Source organism: Sinocyclocheilus anshuiensis, unplaced genomic scaffold, assembly GCF_001515605.1.
Source record: "Sinocyclocheilus anshuiensis isolate Anshui unplaced genomic scaffold, SAMN03320099.WGS_v1.1 scaffold567, whole genome shotgun sequence".
NCBI lineage: Eukaryota > Metazoa > Chordata > Actinopteri > Cypriniformes > Cyprinidae > Sinocyclocheilus > Sinocyclocheilus anshuiensis.
In genome coordinates this window covers 542925-560445 of record NW_015549600.1, presented here as the reverse complement: position 1 = coordinate 560445, position 17521 = coordinate 542925, and the positions used below count along the sequence as shown (strand labels likewise).

Below are 17521 nucleotides of genomic sequence, written 5' to 3'. Positions count from 1 at the left end.
CACACACACACACACACACACACACACACACACAAACACATACATACATATATATATATATATATAATCAATGCACAAAATTCCTTAATATTAATATTAAACTACATTGTGCCCTATTTTTATGGACTTTTCTTAGAATGAAGTTATATTTAGTTAATTTGTTTATAATAATAATAAAAGAATAAATAATAATTATTAAAATATAAGGAATTATTACTATTATTATTAAGGAATTAAATAAATTTCCCCACAATCTGTGCAATTTAAGCACAGAGAACTGTTAAACGTTTACAACTTTTTAACATTTTTTAACTTTGCTTCTTAAAAGCATGACATTTGCACAGTCTGTTTACAAAGACGATTGACAAATGGGTTCCTGTGGGCAAAAGTCCATTTCTGCCACTGTAATTTTTGCCTGTGAATAATTAAATCAATAAATAAATATCTGCATATCTATCCACAACGACGTGAGCGTTTCACGTGTTTTTAACAGTTTGGTAAAACGTGTCTTTCACAGTCATTACGAAAGCCCTTCGAAACACAAAACTGACAGTCTTAAAAACATAATGTACCTCTGTCAGCATTACGATTTGTAACACTTACATTTTTATTTATTTATTTTAAATTGTATTGTATAAGCAAAGACTGGTCACTCCACATTGCCCACAAAAATGCGGATAATGTCAACACCGTACTGGCACAAGTGACTGTTTAAGCATTTTGTCAAGAAACTGTCATAGCGCCAATTGAAGAGCAAATGAGAGAATGTTAAAGCCTTCTGTACTATTGTACATTTGCATGTGCAATTCAATTTGTTACACATTCTAAATTCTAAACGTTAAGTTCAACTAACTAAAGTTTAAACTAATGATTATGTCATCGCACAAACTCTCTAAAATGGCTCTTTGTAATTATTTTTTGAATAAATGCCGTCCTTCTTGCTCAAGTAAGTAGGCCTTAAACATGCACTGGCCGCTGAGTGTAAATAGGACATTCCAGGCCAAACGTTAAAAAATATTGACTAGGGTGAGGGGACACACCTTTGCCCCCTGAAAACACACAATGTGAAGACAGTGATATACAACAGGGCTATTGGAAAGCTCTGTAGAGGTCAAAGGTTTGTCTGCGCAAATCTCAAGCATGAAGCAAAAAGCCTAGAGCCTGGAGTGCTCTCTGGATCTGAGAAACAGAAAAGGCTTTGAGCCCTGTTTGCACTTCCGGCAAGTTCTTAGTGCCTTTACCAATAGATGTTAGACTGAATGGACCATCTAAGTGAAAAACAGTTCACTCTTCTGATCACATTTCCTCTTCATCACTGATGCACAGCTCAAAAGTCCTGTGAGGATAATGTCTTCGTCAGGTAAAGACAGGAACCTTCAACTAGCTTGTTGCTCTTGTCTGATTTGACCACAAAATATTAAGTTTGCAGACATTTGGGAGGTGGAGGCACATTTCTATGGTTATGATAAATATTAGAAAGGAATGCTGTCAGAGCACAGAAAGACTTGACTTTGCAAACAGGAGAATATTAGAAACTAGACTTTAACTTTATTGTAATAACTTGACCCAGACTTGTCTTGAAGACCCACACCACTCCTTCACACGAGTTTGAGAGTCCTGTTACAATCACACCAGTCAATGAGTGAATCAAATGAAAGTATGTTCTGGTCATATTTCATTTCAGTTTGAAGTGGAGGGGAAAAAATGTAACTATATTTTGCATAATGAAAATAAAGTCTATTTTTAAGAATAAAGTATATTCTTAAGGAATATTTACCAGAAAAAAAATATTTACCAGAATTTATTTACCAGAAAAATATAAAAAACACAACAAAAAAAATGTATTTAAATATTTAAATAAAATCAATTAATTAGAGATGCTTTTAACATTATGATTATTATTAACATTTAATGAAACCATTCAAATGGAATCCAAAAAATTAATGAAAAACACAGAACTTGGTAAAAAATAAAACTGAATTTGAGAGAAAAAAAAAACGTGTTTCTTAGGGCCTTAAAATGTAATTGTTGTTAAACTGTTAATGAATTGCTGTTAAATTGTGTAGGTTTCATGATTTCAGTTAATTAGACACAAAGGTAGTGTATATGGATTCAAAAGAAAAATTGAAACAGAGTCATATGGACCATTTCATTGGGCCATTTGTAGAGACTGACAAGACTCTGGTCACTGCTGCTTTCACTGGGGGATATTTAAACAAATGTAATTTACTTTATTTTACTGATCAAATAGCTATCGGAAAGACTCTGACAAAGTGCAAATCCAACTGAAGAGTTTGAACAATCCAATCAACATATTAAATAACAAAGGACAATGGGCCCTCTTTTAGGACATTATGTAAAATTTCTTCTTATGTATTCCAAAGATTTCCCAGGTTTGGAATGACAAGGGGTTGAGTAAACAATTACCGAATAATGACCAAAAAAGTTTCACTGCTCTTCAAAATGCTCACAAAAGGTAAGCAATTAACTAGGCATGTCTAAAAGAATCGACTAAATAACAGCTAGCAATGCCAAATGATTAATGTTATCCACACACTCACTCACTCAGCCAACATTCAGGCTTTAAAAATACACACACACAGCAGCTTCAGATATTTCTGACATAAAAAGCAAGGCCTGATGTAGAAAAACAAACCTCCGAAAAAAGAACAATTCAGTTGTTTGGAGGATCATGCTGACTTGATTTTGGGAGCGGTTGAAAAACTTTCATTACACCATATGCGAGAAATAAATGACGCTTTCATTGTTAAAACAGTACAAAACATGACATTTCAGAGAATACTGGTAATTTTACAGCGTTTTTTCAAATTCTGTCAATGAAAAGACAAACAGCTGTGATTTTGTGGCACAGACACTCACCCTCGCTGACATCCTCTTCTTTCTTCACACCATCTTCTTTTCGCTGTTTGATTGCAAGTAATTCTTTCTTCAGCTGGCGAGCTTCTTTTCTCAATTCATCACTGTGGAAAGACATTCAACCGAGAGCTGGAATTAATTTCCAGTCTTGGAAGGAACACTTTCTCAATAAGTCTTGCAAAATGTAGAAGGGAAAAACATGTTACAGAAACAAAAACATGTAGCACACTTTTTATGCATAGCAATTGAAGATATTTTCCTGCTATCTGAGATAAATCATTCAAGTAATGAATAAAACATTTTAACAAGTTAACGTGACATGGACAATGGACAAATCTTAAATATACACAAAAGACCAAATGTTTTCAAGCACAAATTGAAATTTAAAAATGTTAGTCTACGAAAAAAAAACCTTGGATGTAGCCAACTCATCACAGACACGAAAATATTTCAAATATGAACAACCATTCATTTGTTCTAACAAAAGAGCAACAACTTCGTGAAATTCAGTGATTTTTTTTTTCTTGTTCTGTGCAAATGTGTGTAAATACTTCCATAAGCCTTCCTCCAAGTTATTTGTTGACATGCCGTCACAAATCAAAAGGGGCTCGGTTTCGCAAGAGCGAACTTCGAGATTGTAACTAAAGTCAAGAAGGAGAAAACAAGTACATTTCTGAATGTCTGCAGGGTGCTGATCTTCATTTTTTATTATTATTTATTTATTTGAAATGGCTGATATGAAAACACAATCCTCAGAACAGCACACAGGATATGAACATCTCCTCAGCTCCGGGGTTTCCAAATGATTAAGCTTTTCATTCCACAATTAACAAAGGGATTGAGTGTTCACAAAAAACGGGAATAAAACCAACAATTACCTTAGGCATAGTGTTCCAACGTGTCAGAAACAAATACGTGCATTATAAGTATAAAATTCTCTAATAAATCGTGTGGCGCCTTGGTAGATCAAAAGTTCAGCATGGCTTCCAGACAGTCCAGGGTTCTGGCACCTCAAGAAGGGATATTGTGGCTCAAACGATACACCTCAACCCCTCTGAGCTCAAACAGTGAACTCACTATGATCTTTAGCATGGCTGTGGAGCTAATCAGTGCTCTTTAACTGGCAACAGAAACCTACGTCACTAAAGCACTGCTTCAAAACTTGTGAATATCAATTCACAGAGTAGGGTTGTGACGGTGAGGAAATTTTCCCACCGGTTAATTGACGCTTTCAGTGGAAAATATGAGTTGTTTGTGGCATATGACCACATTTGTATGATTTTGTGGTTCAAACATCATGGCAGTCGGTGTAGTCCACGAGTAATCGTGACTGTTTTCACCATAATGTCGTTGTATACTAGTAGACCAAGTAATGAGAGAGGATGACTTCTATTTTTGGAGGTATCTTTGGCAAAAGCTGTGTCATAACCGTGTGGGAAGACGGAAAAGGAAAGGGAGGAGGAAGGAATAGAGAGAGGAAGCTGCAGCATGGAAGGATTTCATTTGGATGTGAGATGTTGGTTTCCAGAAGCCTGCATCTGAAGTTTTATGTGAGCGGAAAAGCTACAAAATGAAAGAAAAAACGAGAACTATAGAGTGCTATAAAAATTTGCCAGGAAACAGCTTGGATTGTAGTAATAGATGGGAAACTATATGTTTTTAATATGATTTGTGCGCTGAATTGATATCAGACATTGAATTTGCAAGAACTTAGCTGTATAGTTTTCTTGAGTTGCTATATTGTTCTTTGGAGATAAAACATTATTTTTTAATTATAGGATCGTCAGTATTTTGGTTTCTGGGTTCTTAAAAGCACTGATATAAAGCAAAAACCCTTTCTAGAGTGTTTAGTGGAATTTTTAAGAAGTTGTATATAGAGATATCTCAAAGATATCCACCAATGATGGATTTGTTTCTTATTAATCTTTTTGCTTCACAAACCGTTAGTTGATGGACTGGAGTCATGTGGATTACTTAGATTTTTTTGGTTTTTATCAGCTGTTTGGACTCTCATTCTGACGGCACCTATTAGGGTTGTGACGGTGAGGAAATTTTCCCACCGGTTAATCGACGTGTGACAACATCGGTAATACCGGTATCTCCGTTGGGGGGTGGGGGTGTTAGTTCGTTTGAGTTTCCCTCTTTTCTTCGCTTTCAAATGGCTTGTAAAAGTGCCGTGTGGCAATTAAATTGGCGCAATTCGGCATCAAGCAATTGTTCATTTGAGTTTCCCTCTTTTCCTCGGATTTCTTGGCTTTCAAATAGCTTGAAAAAGCGCCGTGCACATTTTACTTTCACTTTCAAATTAGCGGCAATTCGGCTTTGATTCAATTCAAGCAACAACAACATCAAACTCCTAGAACTTTTATTAACAAAACGAATAAAAATACACCATATAGGCCTATGCCTAATAAAATAACAAATTACTTAGGCTACACAAAGTTTAAATAGGTATATAAAACTGAAAATCAGCAAACACTGTGGAACCAAATAAATAAGAAACATAGAACGTTGATTAGCAAAACGATTAAGAAAGCTTGGAGGCACGGCATATACACCTTGATGTAAAATAAATAAAATACACAACATTTAAATAAAGTAATCAGCAAACACTGTGGAACCAAATAAATAAGAAACGAATGTTTAAAAAAACTTCCAGTCAATAGGCTTTTCAAAATCTAAAATATTGCCAAACAGGCGCCTTTGCATTTCCTTTCTAAACAATTTTCTGCCATCGTCTTGTCTTTCTCACCTCAGTCACCTTGTCAGTCAGCTCGACTCACTCTCCTCACGTGATAAATAAAATCTGACTCCTGCTCAGTGGTGCACTGTCGTTTGCGCACGGTTCGGCACGCTGCATTGAGCGTTTAGTTTTTAAAAGTGTCTGTCCTCTAACTGAACTAGGCTAAATTATTTTTGTTACTATAAAAAAAATCTAAACGACGGTGGGGGGCGGTGCTGCGGTAGGCAAATGACGTAACAGGTGTTGCGGCTCAACACCGGTATAACCGAAAACATCGTCTATCGCAGCAAGCCTACTGCAGAGCTCTTCAAAATGAGTATGACAACAATTTGGGCTAATTTTGACCTGAGGCTGCATTCAAAAAACCTCCCTAAAGAAAGAAGACTTGCAGATCAGCTCAAATGAAAAACACCTCAATTGCATTTTATTGCGCTACCTGTACACTTGGGGTGCAACGGATCATAGATGATTCGTGATCCGTACGGATCAGGCTGCAAGGTTCGGCACGCGTGTGATTCGCGGATTAACTGTTAAGTTTATCATAGAGTTAAAGTATATCATTTGCACATGTTTTGTCTTGCCAGTTTACACATTCAGGAAATTGTAACTCGTGCGCTGTTTTCTGTGCGCTCATGCCTTCGCACCCTCAGCACGCACACGCAGAGAGAGAGAGAGAAACCGTGTGAACAGCGAATTGATTCCTCTTTCACATACACACAAAGTTATGTTAAAATACCCGTTTTGGCAAGTATTCTAGTAAACACAGTCGGTTATGTCTTAAGTGAATGCAAACAGCTGAGAAAAAAACCCGATGTGTATCAGTATTAGGTCCGTGCATTTGGTCTTAAAGAGACAGCAGCCTATATATATCTGTTTCTGTCTGCTAATCAAATAACACCACAGCTCTAACAAAGATTAAGGGTGTGTTCACACTTGTCATGTTTGGTTCGATTAAAAGGAACCCTGGTGCGATTGATCTGTTAGTGCGGTCCGTTTGAGTAGTGTGAACGCTGCCATCCGAACCCTGGTGCACACCAAACAAGCGGACCAAGACCGCTAAAAAGATGGGTCTCGGTCCGCTTCCAAACGAACTCTGGTGCGGTTCGAATGAAATATGAATGCAACACGGACCAAACACTTCTAAACGAACCAAAAACAGGAAGTAATGACAAGATGCGACATGATTTAACGACGCGGAGGGCAAACGTGGAGCAACGAGGAGGTAAAGTGCCTTTTATGAGCTCTTTGTGAGTTCGCAGGTGGTGAAAATAAAATCATAAATACACGCAGCAATGAGCGCGCTTAGTCCAGCAGACGGCATTATGTGTGTTCGCCTTAAAGCGGCGCTGAGCAGACCGATCTCTGAATGGGTACTTTGATATCAAACACCAATCGGTCTGTGCAGCACCGCTTTAAGTCGAACACAGCTTTTGTTTGTGGTATCCGTTGAGTTTCGTCGCGAAATATACGTCATTCAACCCGACCAATCAGATTGTGAACGTATCACTGTGCCTTTAGGTTCGGTATCTTTAGGTTCGCTGTAAAAAATGCCAGTGTGAACGCTCAGCGGACCAGGACCAAATGTATCATTTTCTTTTTTTGGTTTGGACCAAACGAACCAAGAGAACCGAACTACAAGTGTGAACGCACCCTAATCTGTATTCAACTTGTGCAGTGAGCACTATTGTGTTATTTTACACTTAATTATTACATTTCTGCACCTAAATGCTACTGTTACTGACTTTATTTGTAACTGTGTTTTGTTGTATTCATCTATGCTTGTAATTTGTGTAATTATTCTTGTTTTATTACTAACTTTATTAGTTAAGCTAGTAGTTTTTGCTGTGGTATAGAAGTACTTAAAGTAAGCTTTTACAAAATTTTTTTTTTTGCTGATCCGAAAAATTATCCGATCCGTGACTCAAAATCCGTAATATGATCCGAACTGTGAGTTTTGTGATCCGTTGCACCACTACTGTACACTAATAATCATAATAAGAGCACACACTATTTAATTGCAACTGACTTATTGGGAGTTCAGCCCTCAGAGTCACACTGAATGTTGCCGAAAATGGCTGCAATTATAAAATTGCATAATTAGGTCCATGTTTGACTCATTTTTGTAGAACTGTTACTAAATTTAGAATTCGACACAATCATGACCGATCATCGTTTACATTATCAATTATTTTGTGACTTCAGAGCGCTAGTTATCGCTGTGTTATGTTGCAATCAGAGGTTGCGTTAGACTTTTAACATTGTCCGTCATTTTGACAGACAGGGTCGTAAAAATTCTGTCATAATCTATTGTTAACCGAATAACCGTCATTTTAATTTTCTTATTTTAATTATAACAACACATTTAATTGCTTTTATTTTTGTTCACATTTTCATTTTAATGATGCACCTACAGTACAAGCATATAGGCTTATGCATTTATTTATTTATGAAGAGAACAGATGAACAGAGACTGGGCATCACTTTTCATGTTCAACACAAACCACGCAGTGACAGCGGAGGCCACTAAAAACAACAAAATATGCTAGGGCTGGGTAAAAAAAAACAAAAAAAAAAACTGATTTCTTGATTTTAATAGATTCTGATTTGTATGAACTAATATCGATTCTTAAAACCAAATCGATGCTGTTCAGTTGATGAATGAACAGTACATATAGTGCGCCTCCCATCCAATAAATCGCAATAGGCTAAGCTTTCTGCGTGGTTACTTTTGATATGAAACTAAGTCTCCGATTTCAAATTCTGTCCATTTTATTAGGAAATTCAAGCAATAAATACCGTTTTGGTGCTCTTTAGATCGCTGTAGACACCTCAGATCAAGAAAGCGGCAGCGCAAAGTGCTTTCGCTTTACTAGTGTGTACAGTACTTGAAACAAAGGCATAGCAAAAGACACGCCACACTGGAGCGCACTCCAACTGGACAGGGTAGGAATTACAGTTATAAATTACAACAGATCACCCTCAGTGTAATCTGTCAAAGTGACGGACAGCCTTCAGATTTATCCGTCACTGCTAAAAAAATTCTGTCAATGATGGAAAATTTTCGGTTAACGCGACCTCTGGTTGCAATGCTTAAAAGGCCAAAAAAAAAAAAAAAAAGACAATTCTGTCATTAATTACTCACCCTCATGTCGTTCGAAAACCCGTAAGACTGTTCATCTTCGGAACACAAATCAAGATATTTTTGATGAAATCCGTGAGCTATTCCCAGACCCAGATAATGGCGGAAGACGTGATTTGGAGGAGAAGAATTGTTGAATAAAGTCACTATTTTTGTTTTCTTTGCTCAAAAAAAAAGTATTCTCGTAGCTTTGTAAAATTACAGTTGAACCACTGATGTCACATGGACTTTTATCGATGTCCCTACGTTTCTGAGCCTGGGAACATTTCAGTTGCATTGCCGTGTATGGGAGGGTCAGAAAGCTCTTGGATTTCATGAAAAATATCTTAATTTGTGTTCTGAAGATGAATGAAGGTCTTATAGGTTTGGAACGACATGAGGGTGAGTAATTAATAACAGAATTGTCATTTTTTGGGTGAAAGATCCCTTTAACATTTGAAATAAACTAATAAATTCATTAAATATGACCTTTATTTAAAACAAGCTGGACATTCTTATCTTTAAGAGGTTATTTTTGATGGTTTTTAAGAACATTTTTTTTTAAGAAAATTTTGTCTTATCTTAATATCTTAAGAGATAAGAGCATTCTTAAGACATGTTTTTGGGAATACTAAAATATTCTTAACATTATTCTTAAATTAGGAAACAAGACAAAATTGGAGTTAAGAAGAATTGGAGTCTTAAGAATATTTAATTTGCAGGTGAAGGTGGTGGAATCAAACTACGGTTTATACCAAGCAACTGAACAAAAGTTTGAGCCAAGAGCTAATGGCTCAACCACAAAGAGTAGCCTTGACAATATTCCTGCATGTCTTGTAACTAAACACGTTGCACTTTAAATATGAATAAGCTAAAATCATATCATATGAAGCAGTAGGGAAGACTGTCACAACATTAACATTCTGCTAAACATCTCCTTTTATGTATCTCCTCTTTTATGGAAGAACAAACTTCATATGGGTTTGAAATGTCATGAGTTTGAGTATTGCTTTAAAAGATCTCGGCAGACATATAATAGGTTGCATGTTTAAACCACATAGGGGGTGACCAATGAACTACCATTTTGCCTTTGAACAAGGCATTTTACCTCAAATTGCTCCTTGGGGATTATTGGTTTGAATCCACAATGGAGCAACTACTTTAAGATCATCCTTCTGGCTCCTGCTCCATGGTAGCTTGCAGAAAAAAAGCACTGTCACAAGTGACAACAATAAAATTTGTTTAAACTGGTTTTACATCTGAGGTAATCTAAACCCCACAAAAATGAATCTTACAGTCAGTGCTCTTGTTCAGACAATAAATGCAGATGTCACAGGACAGCTGATAAGGACAGGCCCAGGCAAACACACACTTCCAAGGTGTGAGGTCCTCGTAGATAAACTGCCAAGCGAGTCTGTGAGAGGAAGTTGCTTCCATGTGCAAACAGTGCCCCCACCCACATCTGCCTTTCAGAGAACCGAGTCTTCTGGCAGCTCCCAGGACAGCATCTTCTATTGGGGTATAATAATATTTTCATGGGACTTGACAGCTATGTTTTGATGCCAGGTTCTTACATGGCTACAAAGCACAGGTAAGCTGCAGAGTCTGGGCCTCCAGCCCAGAAACACGTGAGCCATTCAAACCCGTAACAATGACTGCCTTTGTTTCATCCATCTGCTCCTCTCAGCTGACACGTATTCTCTCAGGCAGCTCTCTTCTGTTACTCCTGTTGAACCTTGGATCCCCAACCTCCAGGTTCCTAGTCTCTAGGTTCTCAGGGGACAAAAGCAGGGCATCGTAGATAATTTAAAGGTTGACCTTGTAGAGGACATCTTCTTGGCATCCACACTGTTTGAGCACTCAGGTAAAGGGACACCCAATTGAAACTGGTATTTGTTTGTTCTCCTCTATGGGTCTCCAGTCCTGAAAAGAGTGCATCACCTTCAGCCGAGCCACTCAGCAGCGTTCCACTGCTGGAGATCTTGGTACACACATGATTACAGAGCCTTCTGTCTTGGTTAAAGCTGACAATCTCATTTCCTGCACATGGTTTGTTGGTATATAGAAGAACAAACAGTTAAAGGGATAGTTCACCCAAAAATGAAAATTCCGTACTAGTGCTGTCAATTTATAAAAATAAAAAACCAATTAAATCACACATTTTTCTGAAATTAATCGCGATTAATCCCACCTAACGTTAATGTTTTTCAATATACTTTTACATTGCAATAATTTCACTTTCAATCTTCAAATAAATGTAGAAACAACAAAGTATAGTTGTTTAATGCTATCTTTTTTTTATGACTGAAGGGAAGTATCACTGATACCAACTGATGTCTCTATGAATTTTTTCCCTAATGTTTAACCATTGACTACAGCCATTCAACATTACAGTATAATTGAGAGCTATAAATTTTAACATTTATTAGACTTTAAAAAAATAACTTCTAATTTAAGTGAACTTAAAACCTTCTTCATAAAACCTGTGCCCTTCAGCAAATAGAAAATATAATTGAATAAAGTTATCAAACACTAAATTCTAAATTAAATAGAGATAAATTAAAGCTTAAAGCTACAAAATGTATTGATTTCCTCTTTTTTATTTAGTTTTTTGATTAACAGACCAATCACAGCAGCTTGTAATTAGGATATTACAGATTGGCTGTTGTTACTTTAAGAGCTGCTGCTGCAGAACATGACGCGGATCTGACACTGCTTTAAATGTGACTCATAAATAATAAATACTTACATGCACAGTTTTAAGGCAGCTTTAATCGCCTTTTTGTAACTTCATGACTTAACTGACGACATAACTATGACATTCTATGCCCGTCGTTTCTTTCGTGCTTTGATATGAAATGATACAGGCTATAGCGCGGGCTGACGTATTTGTGCGTTCACTTGAAGAGCACACGCTATGAGCACAATACTGTTTCCGCGCTTGTTTGAGGTAAAGTTGGAGCTCGCATCTGAAAAGTCTCCCAATTGATGTGGTCGTAAAGAAGTTCTACGTCTAAATAAACAATTATTTAGCAGTTGTGAGTGGGGTGGCCAACCTAGATCCGCCTCTGCGTTAATTGCGTTAAATATTTTTAACGCGTTAAACTTACAAAATTAATCGCCTGCGTTAACGCGCTAATTTTGACACCACTATTCTGTACATGTCGTTCCAAACCCGTAAGACTTGTTCGTCTTCGGAACACAAATTAAGATATTTTAGATGAAATCCAAGAGTTTTCTTACCCTGCATAGACAGCAGTGCAACTGACACATTCAAGGGTCAGAAAGGTAGTAAGGACATCTTTAAAATAGTCCATGTGACATCAGTGGTTTAACCGTAATGTAATTAAGCTACAAGGATACTTTTTGTGCGCAAAGAAAACAATAATAATCAATTTATTCAACAATTTCTTCTCTTCTCTTCCATGACTATTTTAACAATGTCCTTGTTACCTTTCTGGGCCTTGAACGTGGTATTTATGTTGTTGTCTATATCATAGATAGGGTTCAGATACTTCAGATACAACTAGTTTACAATTTGTAGTTTTGCAAGCCATGCTGGTCAAAAACATTTTAACTGTACAGAGAGAAAAAAATTATTTTAGTGTTAACTATTCCTTTATGACGGATTGTGTTGGAATGAACAAATAAACATTTCAGCAAGAAACAAGAGAAGACGTGACAATTCTACAAGGGTGTAGAGTTATCTAGAGGCCTACACTGACCCTTGGTCGGAAATGAGCAGGCCATATTGGGGAAAACACCTACAACTAAGTGATAATTTTGCTTGCCTGGACATGCTACCATTTACCAAACAAGAGAAGCATATCCTAGGCAACAGCAACACAATGGGCCCCTCAGCCAGATTGCCAGTAAGAGTGGAGAAAGCTGAGAAAAATGCAAAGAGAGACGAACACCTGCTAATTTACTCCTCAGGGCTCAACAAATTCCTCAGACTATCCTTTTGTTCTTCAGATGGAGTCCATCTCCACCACATTCGCTTACTAATCAAAGTGTCATAGACTGTGTTTGTGACGATATATTTCATTATCATCACACTACACTTTCAAGATACAAATTTTAAACATCCTGTTTTGGTTCGAAAGTGTAATTATGAGGGATTCGGCCAACTTCTAAGGCTTTATATTTATTATTTACTGTTACAATAGTTGAGAACGAGGTATAATTTAACCACAAAATCCTGATCCTAAACACTGCAGATAATGTGACCAGCCAGTAACATACTCAAATATACAAGCACGCAAAAGTGAATTCTTAAATACATAACCTGTACATAAAACCTGCTTTATTGCATTACTCTGGCGGGAACAAACTTACAAGGGGCAAAAAAGTTAAAAATATCTGTAACACGTTACTTAAAGGCTGTATGTATAATGCATTATAAAAGTAGTTTTAATGCATTAATTATGCCTTGTAATGCACATTATAATGCATTGTACAATCTCATGAATAATTGTAACCACAGTTAATACATTATGCATTTTAAATTTGGTTATAATTATTTATGACAAGATGTAATGTATTACAACGCACATTATAAATAATTATAATGCATATACCCTTTAATAACTCTTTATAATGCATTATACATAAAGGCTTTAAGTGAAACCAAAATGTCTATTGTATTAAACTAAAGGCCAGTTGCATAAACAGCCATTATGTACGGATTCTTAAAAGCCAGTATGACCAACGAAATTTTGTATCAAATTAGACCAATCTACATTTTTATGCAACTGACTTCAAGTTATGAACAGTCTTAAAGAAAAAAATTCATGACTAACTTCTAAGTCTTCGCAGTTTATCCAACCAGGCCCAGATGTGTTACTGTTCAAGTAGACACTTTAACTAATATTAACTTTCTCAGAAAGATTCTTTAAAACTGTTGCTCTGCCATGGTAATAGAAAACAATGTGTTGTGAAAATGAGCTTGCATATCTAGAAGCATTTGCACAGCTAGAAATGCTTACGTTTGCATACTTATATACAGTATCTTTCAGGTCTAAGTCACCAACCTGAATTAATGCTCAAGAAAACTAGCAGGAAAACCAAAAATATTTGGTACATGTGTCTTAAACCTACAAGTACACAAAAAAAAAAAAAGTAGTCCCAAAGTAACGAATCGAGTAAAAGACACAAAACAGCAGCCAAACCATTTCTACAGATGAAAGTAATTGTGATCCTGATGTTCAGAAAATTAGGCAATTTGTCCGAAATAGCAAAGCTATTAATAAACAGCACTGCGCTGAAGTGTGATGGGCTGTTTAAAATAGCAGAGCTGTGAGATATGCCCTTGTTAGACAGCAGCGCCAGATAAAAAGGCATTTGTTAACTCAAGAAAAGAAAAGAACAGTGTGATAAAGTGTCCTTGTGATAAAAGGAGGAGGGGATGAGAGTTTATTAACGAGTGAGCGCTTTGAAGAGGAGCCAAAGTGTGCCCACTGTCTTGCGGCCTCATCAACAAGGGGGCACAGACATCCCCCCTCAGCCAACACAATGACAGCCATTCACCAAACCCTCTCGGGAAGAGACGTCATCTCACAAATCAGACGGGAGCAAGGGTTTGGTGATGAAGTGCTGGACGAGACCTGACGCACACATTTAAAGTCTGAGGAGTGGAGGAAAGACTTTGTCGTCACTCACGGCTCTCCAGACCAGCCAGCGATTGTCGCTCATTCAGACAATTCAAATAAGCGAAACCCGGGGAGCTCTGGATGATTTACTTTTTATAAAGAAAGCACACAAAGTGACTGGCCACCGACCAATCTTTCTCATGATTCGAGACTTCAACATTTAACCCTCACCCCTCCACCAGACTGCTGTCGCGGTCCAAAAAACGTCTTGCGAGCGGGACGTTTTTGATCTGTTTTTCCAAAACGGACAGAGAGTGGTTCCTCGTACTTTGCAGGAGTGGAATTACTGTTCCTCGAGTTCCACTCGTACTGATTTTGACTTTTACACATGGTTCAGAGTTTTATAATCAAGCAGTATAATCTGGAGAGGGCAAATGTCTTCAAGGTCTTGAAGCAGATTGTTAAAGCAGAGTCGGTGTATAATAATCATACGATATCACGTTTCAAGGAGGATGGTTAAGAATATTAGTTTTCCAGGTCTCCTTCAGACTCAAATGCAAGGTCTACCTATATTTTTAAAAAGGATACTGAATATTTGAATAACTGAGAGTTCCGTAATAAATATTAATGACGGAGTTGATGAGTCAAGTGGTGGCCAAACACATGACATAAGTGGCAGAGCGCAGAAGTTGTAGAAAATCATCCTTCAACCGCTCGCTTGCTCACAAATTAACAAATTCTACCACAACTAAAGCTCCAAACCGCAAGAATTTGTGTATCACCACAAGTGAACTTAGCAAAGATGTCGAGTACTTGCTGGAAGTGAAATTACAGTTCATTAGCAGGCATTTGTGATTCCAAAACACTTAATTAGAATAAAACTCACAATGCTGCATAAATTGAATGCTTTGCTAATAATATGAGAATAGACAGTTTGGTATTTTGTCAGTGAACTCTATAATCTCCTACAGGACGATGACATACCTTTTGAGGAGTGAACTATAACATGTTAATGATTACTTAGGCACCAGACTAAAACATGGCTCTAACCGTCATTAGGTGTTAAACAAAAAAGGAGTCAAATCTATTTTTGTAGGCGCTAAATTCTTTCCACCGATGAACAGAAAATGGCTAAAACACAGCAATGTATTGGTATGATGTGACAAAACATTTTAACTGTATCACACAACTGTGATTTAATCACAAAAAAAGTCAAAATCTATTTAAAAAATGTCGTCTTTGCCAAATCTACATTATAAAGTGACAAATTTATAAAGCTTTGAAACTTTGAAATGTGGCATCAAAATTTGAAGAGCAGACTGAAATGATCAGAAAACTGGCAGATTCATTGGGATTCTTCAAAAAGAAATGCTACACACCGAAACCGCTTAAGATCTGGCAAACTCTCCAGCATATTATTGTTAGTTTTTCTATTACAAATTAAACGTGTGCACAGAATTGGAATATTACATAAAACATTGCGAATAAAGCACCGTTTCCATTCAGTGAGTTCAAGAGAACAAAATCATCACTTCCTGATTACGCTGCGCTAAATATCACAAAGAAAAATTTAATCTGCTGCAGTAGGAGAAGGCACTGTATATAATAATTAATTATGAGCTTCAGAGTGCACAGACGAAATGCAGTCAATGTTATCTTATTTTCGGAGCCTGCTGTTTGGGAATGCAGTTAATTATAACGAATGGAGTTAATTATAATGAAGCACGAGACTTTGCTCAAGCATTTTAGAATGACAAAACTAGCATATCAGATGCTGTGCAATGAGATCGGTCCATTGGTTGGTCCAGTTTTATCCTGTCCCATTGCAAAGTCACATGTCTTTTTTGATGCGCATTACGGAATTTATTGGGTAAAAGTGTTTCCATTGTAGTTTATATGCATGTTTTCTTACCAGATAAGAAATGTATCCGACTTAGTTGAGTGCATACGGTTTTTTATGCGCATTTTTAGAATTTATGTGCATCTTGGCGTTTCCATCCAGCATTTTTTATGCGATATTCCAAAATGCGCTTAAAATAGGTGGATGGAAACATAGGTAATCGCAAGTTTCTGAACTCACTGATGTGTAAATGTATAAAGTCATGTGTTGATATATTCATATGTTAGAGGTAAGAAAATTGTCCAGAATTCATCATTTGCAGCTCAGTTTCAAAAAATGTTATTTAAAATAATTTCCATAGGATACCAAGATATTTTAATCTCAAAAGGTCGAGGAAAAACGACCTTCTTTGATACTTCTTTGATACTTAAGTAAGTATTAAAACAGCATGGGCATTTTGGGCTCGTTAATTTACAACAGTGAACAAATACAGAAATGCTCCGTTATTTCTTAGCACTGCTCGGCTGAACGTCAAAAGATCCTCGCATGCTGTAGTCTGGAGCCGCTCCGAGAGACTGCCCCATACAGGGCACACATGCTACAGCAGACTGCAGATCCATAAACCTGCAGATCTGTGGCACAGCTGCCAAGAATTAGATGATCCCTTTTGGCCTCCACACAAAAAGGGCCAGTGCTTTACTGATCCGGGTGACCTTTCCCTGAGAGGCTGATACAGCATCGGATTATGATGGACGACAACTGACAGGTGCGGTCAATTAGAAACAGTGACACTGCACCCAAAAGTCATCGTCCTTTGGTGCATAATTGCTTTTTGGACTCTCTTGAAAGAGACATTTCCATTGTCTCAAAAGGCAGATAATGACAGGAGTCCACTTAAGTTTATCCAGTAGTTTGATGGATTCAGATGGCTGCAAATCCACGCTACTGTTGTAAGTTCTCCTGCCCTTCACTGACACAGATCAGAGGTCACAAGAACAGGAGACTTACTGCGATGCCAAGGGGTTCTTGATGAGGCCCTTCAGCTAAATGGATGCTGGGAGTGCTGTCTGGACAAACTTTAACATGAGGGGAAAACCTTTTCAATATCTGACTTTCTTACTCGACTTGCTTGGCTTGCTTACAATAGAGCATCACATGCTGAAGTCACCTTAAAAGTATTTGTACCAAGTGTTTATATAGTATGCTAGTAATAATAATAATAAAAAATGACAAAAGAACATTTTAAATATATAACAACAGTAATATGCTTATTGAAATATATGTAAATGAAATGTTATTAATAAATTATACACACACATATACACACACACACACACACACATATACGTATA

General features: G+C 37.0%; 1 protein-coding gene across 1 annotated transcript in view; it reads right to left on the bottom strand.

Moving 5' to 3' along the window:
* Positions 1-17521, bottom strand: part of cwc27 (CWC27 spliceosome associated cyclophilin) — a 47040-nt gene that overhangs the window by 19280 nt on the left and 10239 nt on the right. The window contains exon 11 of the mRNA XM_016447330.1: positions 2881-2981. Coding sequence (XP_016302816.1) covers positions 2881-2981 — 101 coding nt within the window. The remainder of the gene's footprint in view (positions 1-2880; positions 2982-17521) is intronic.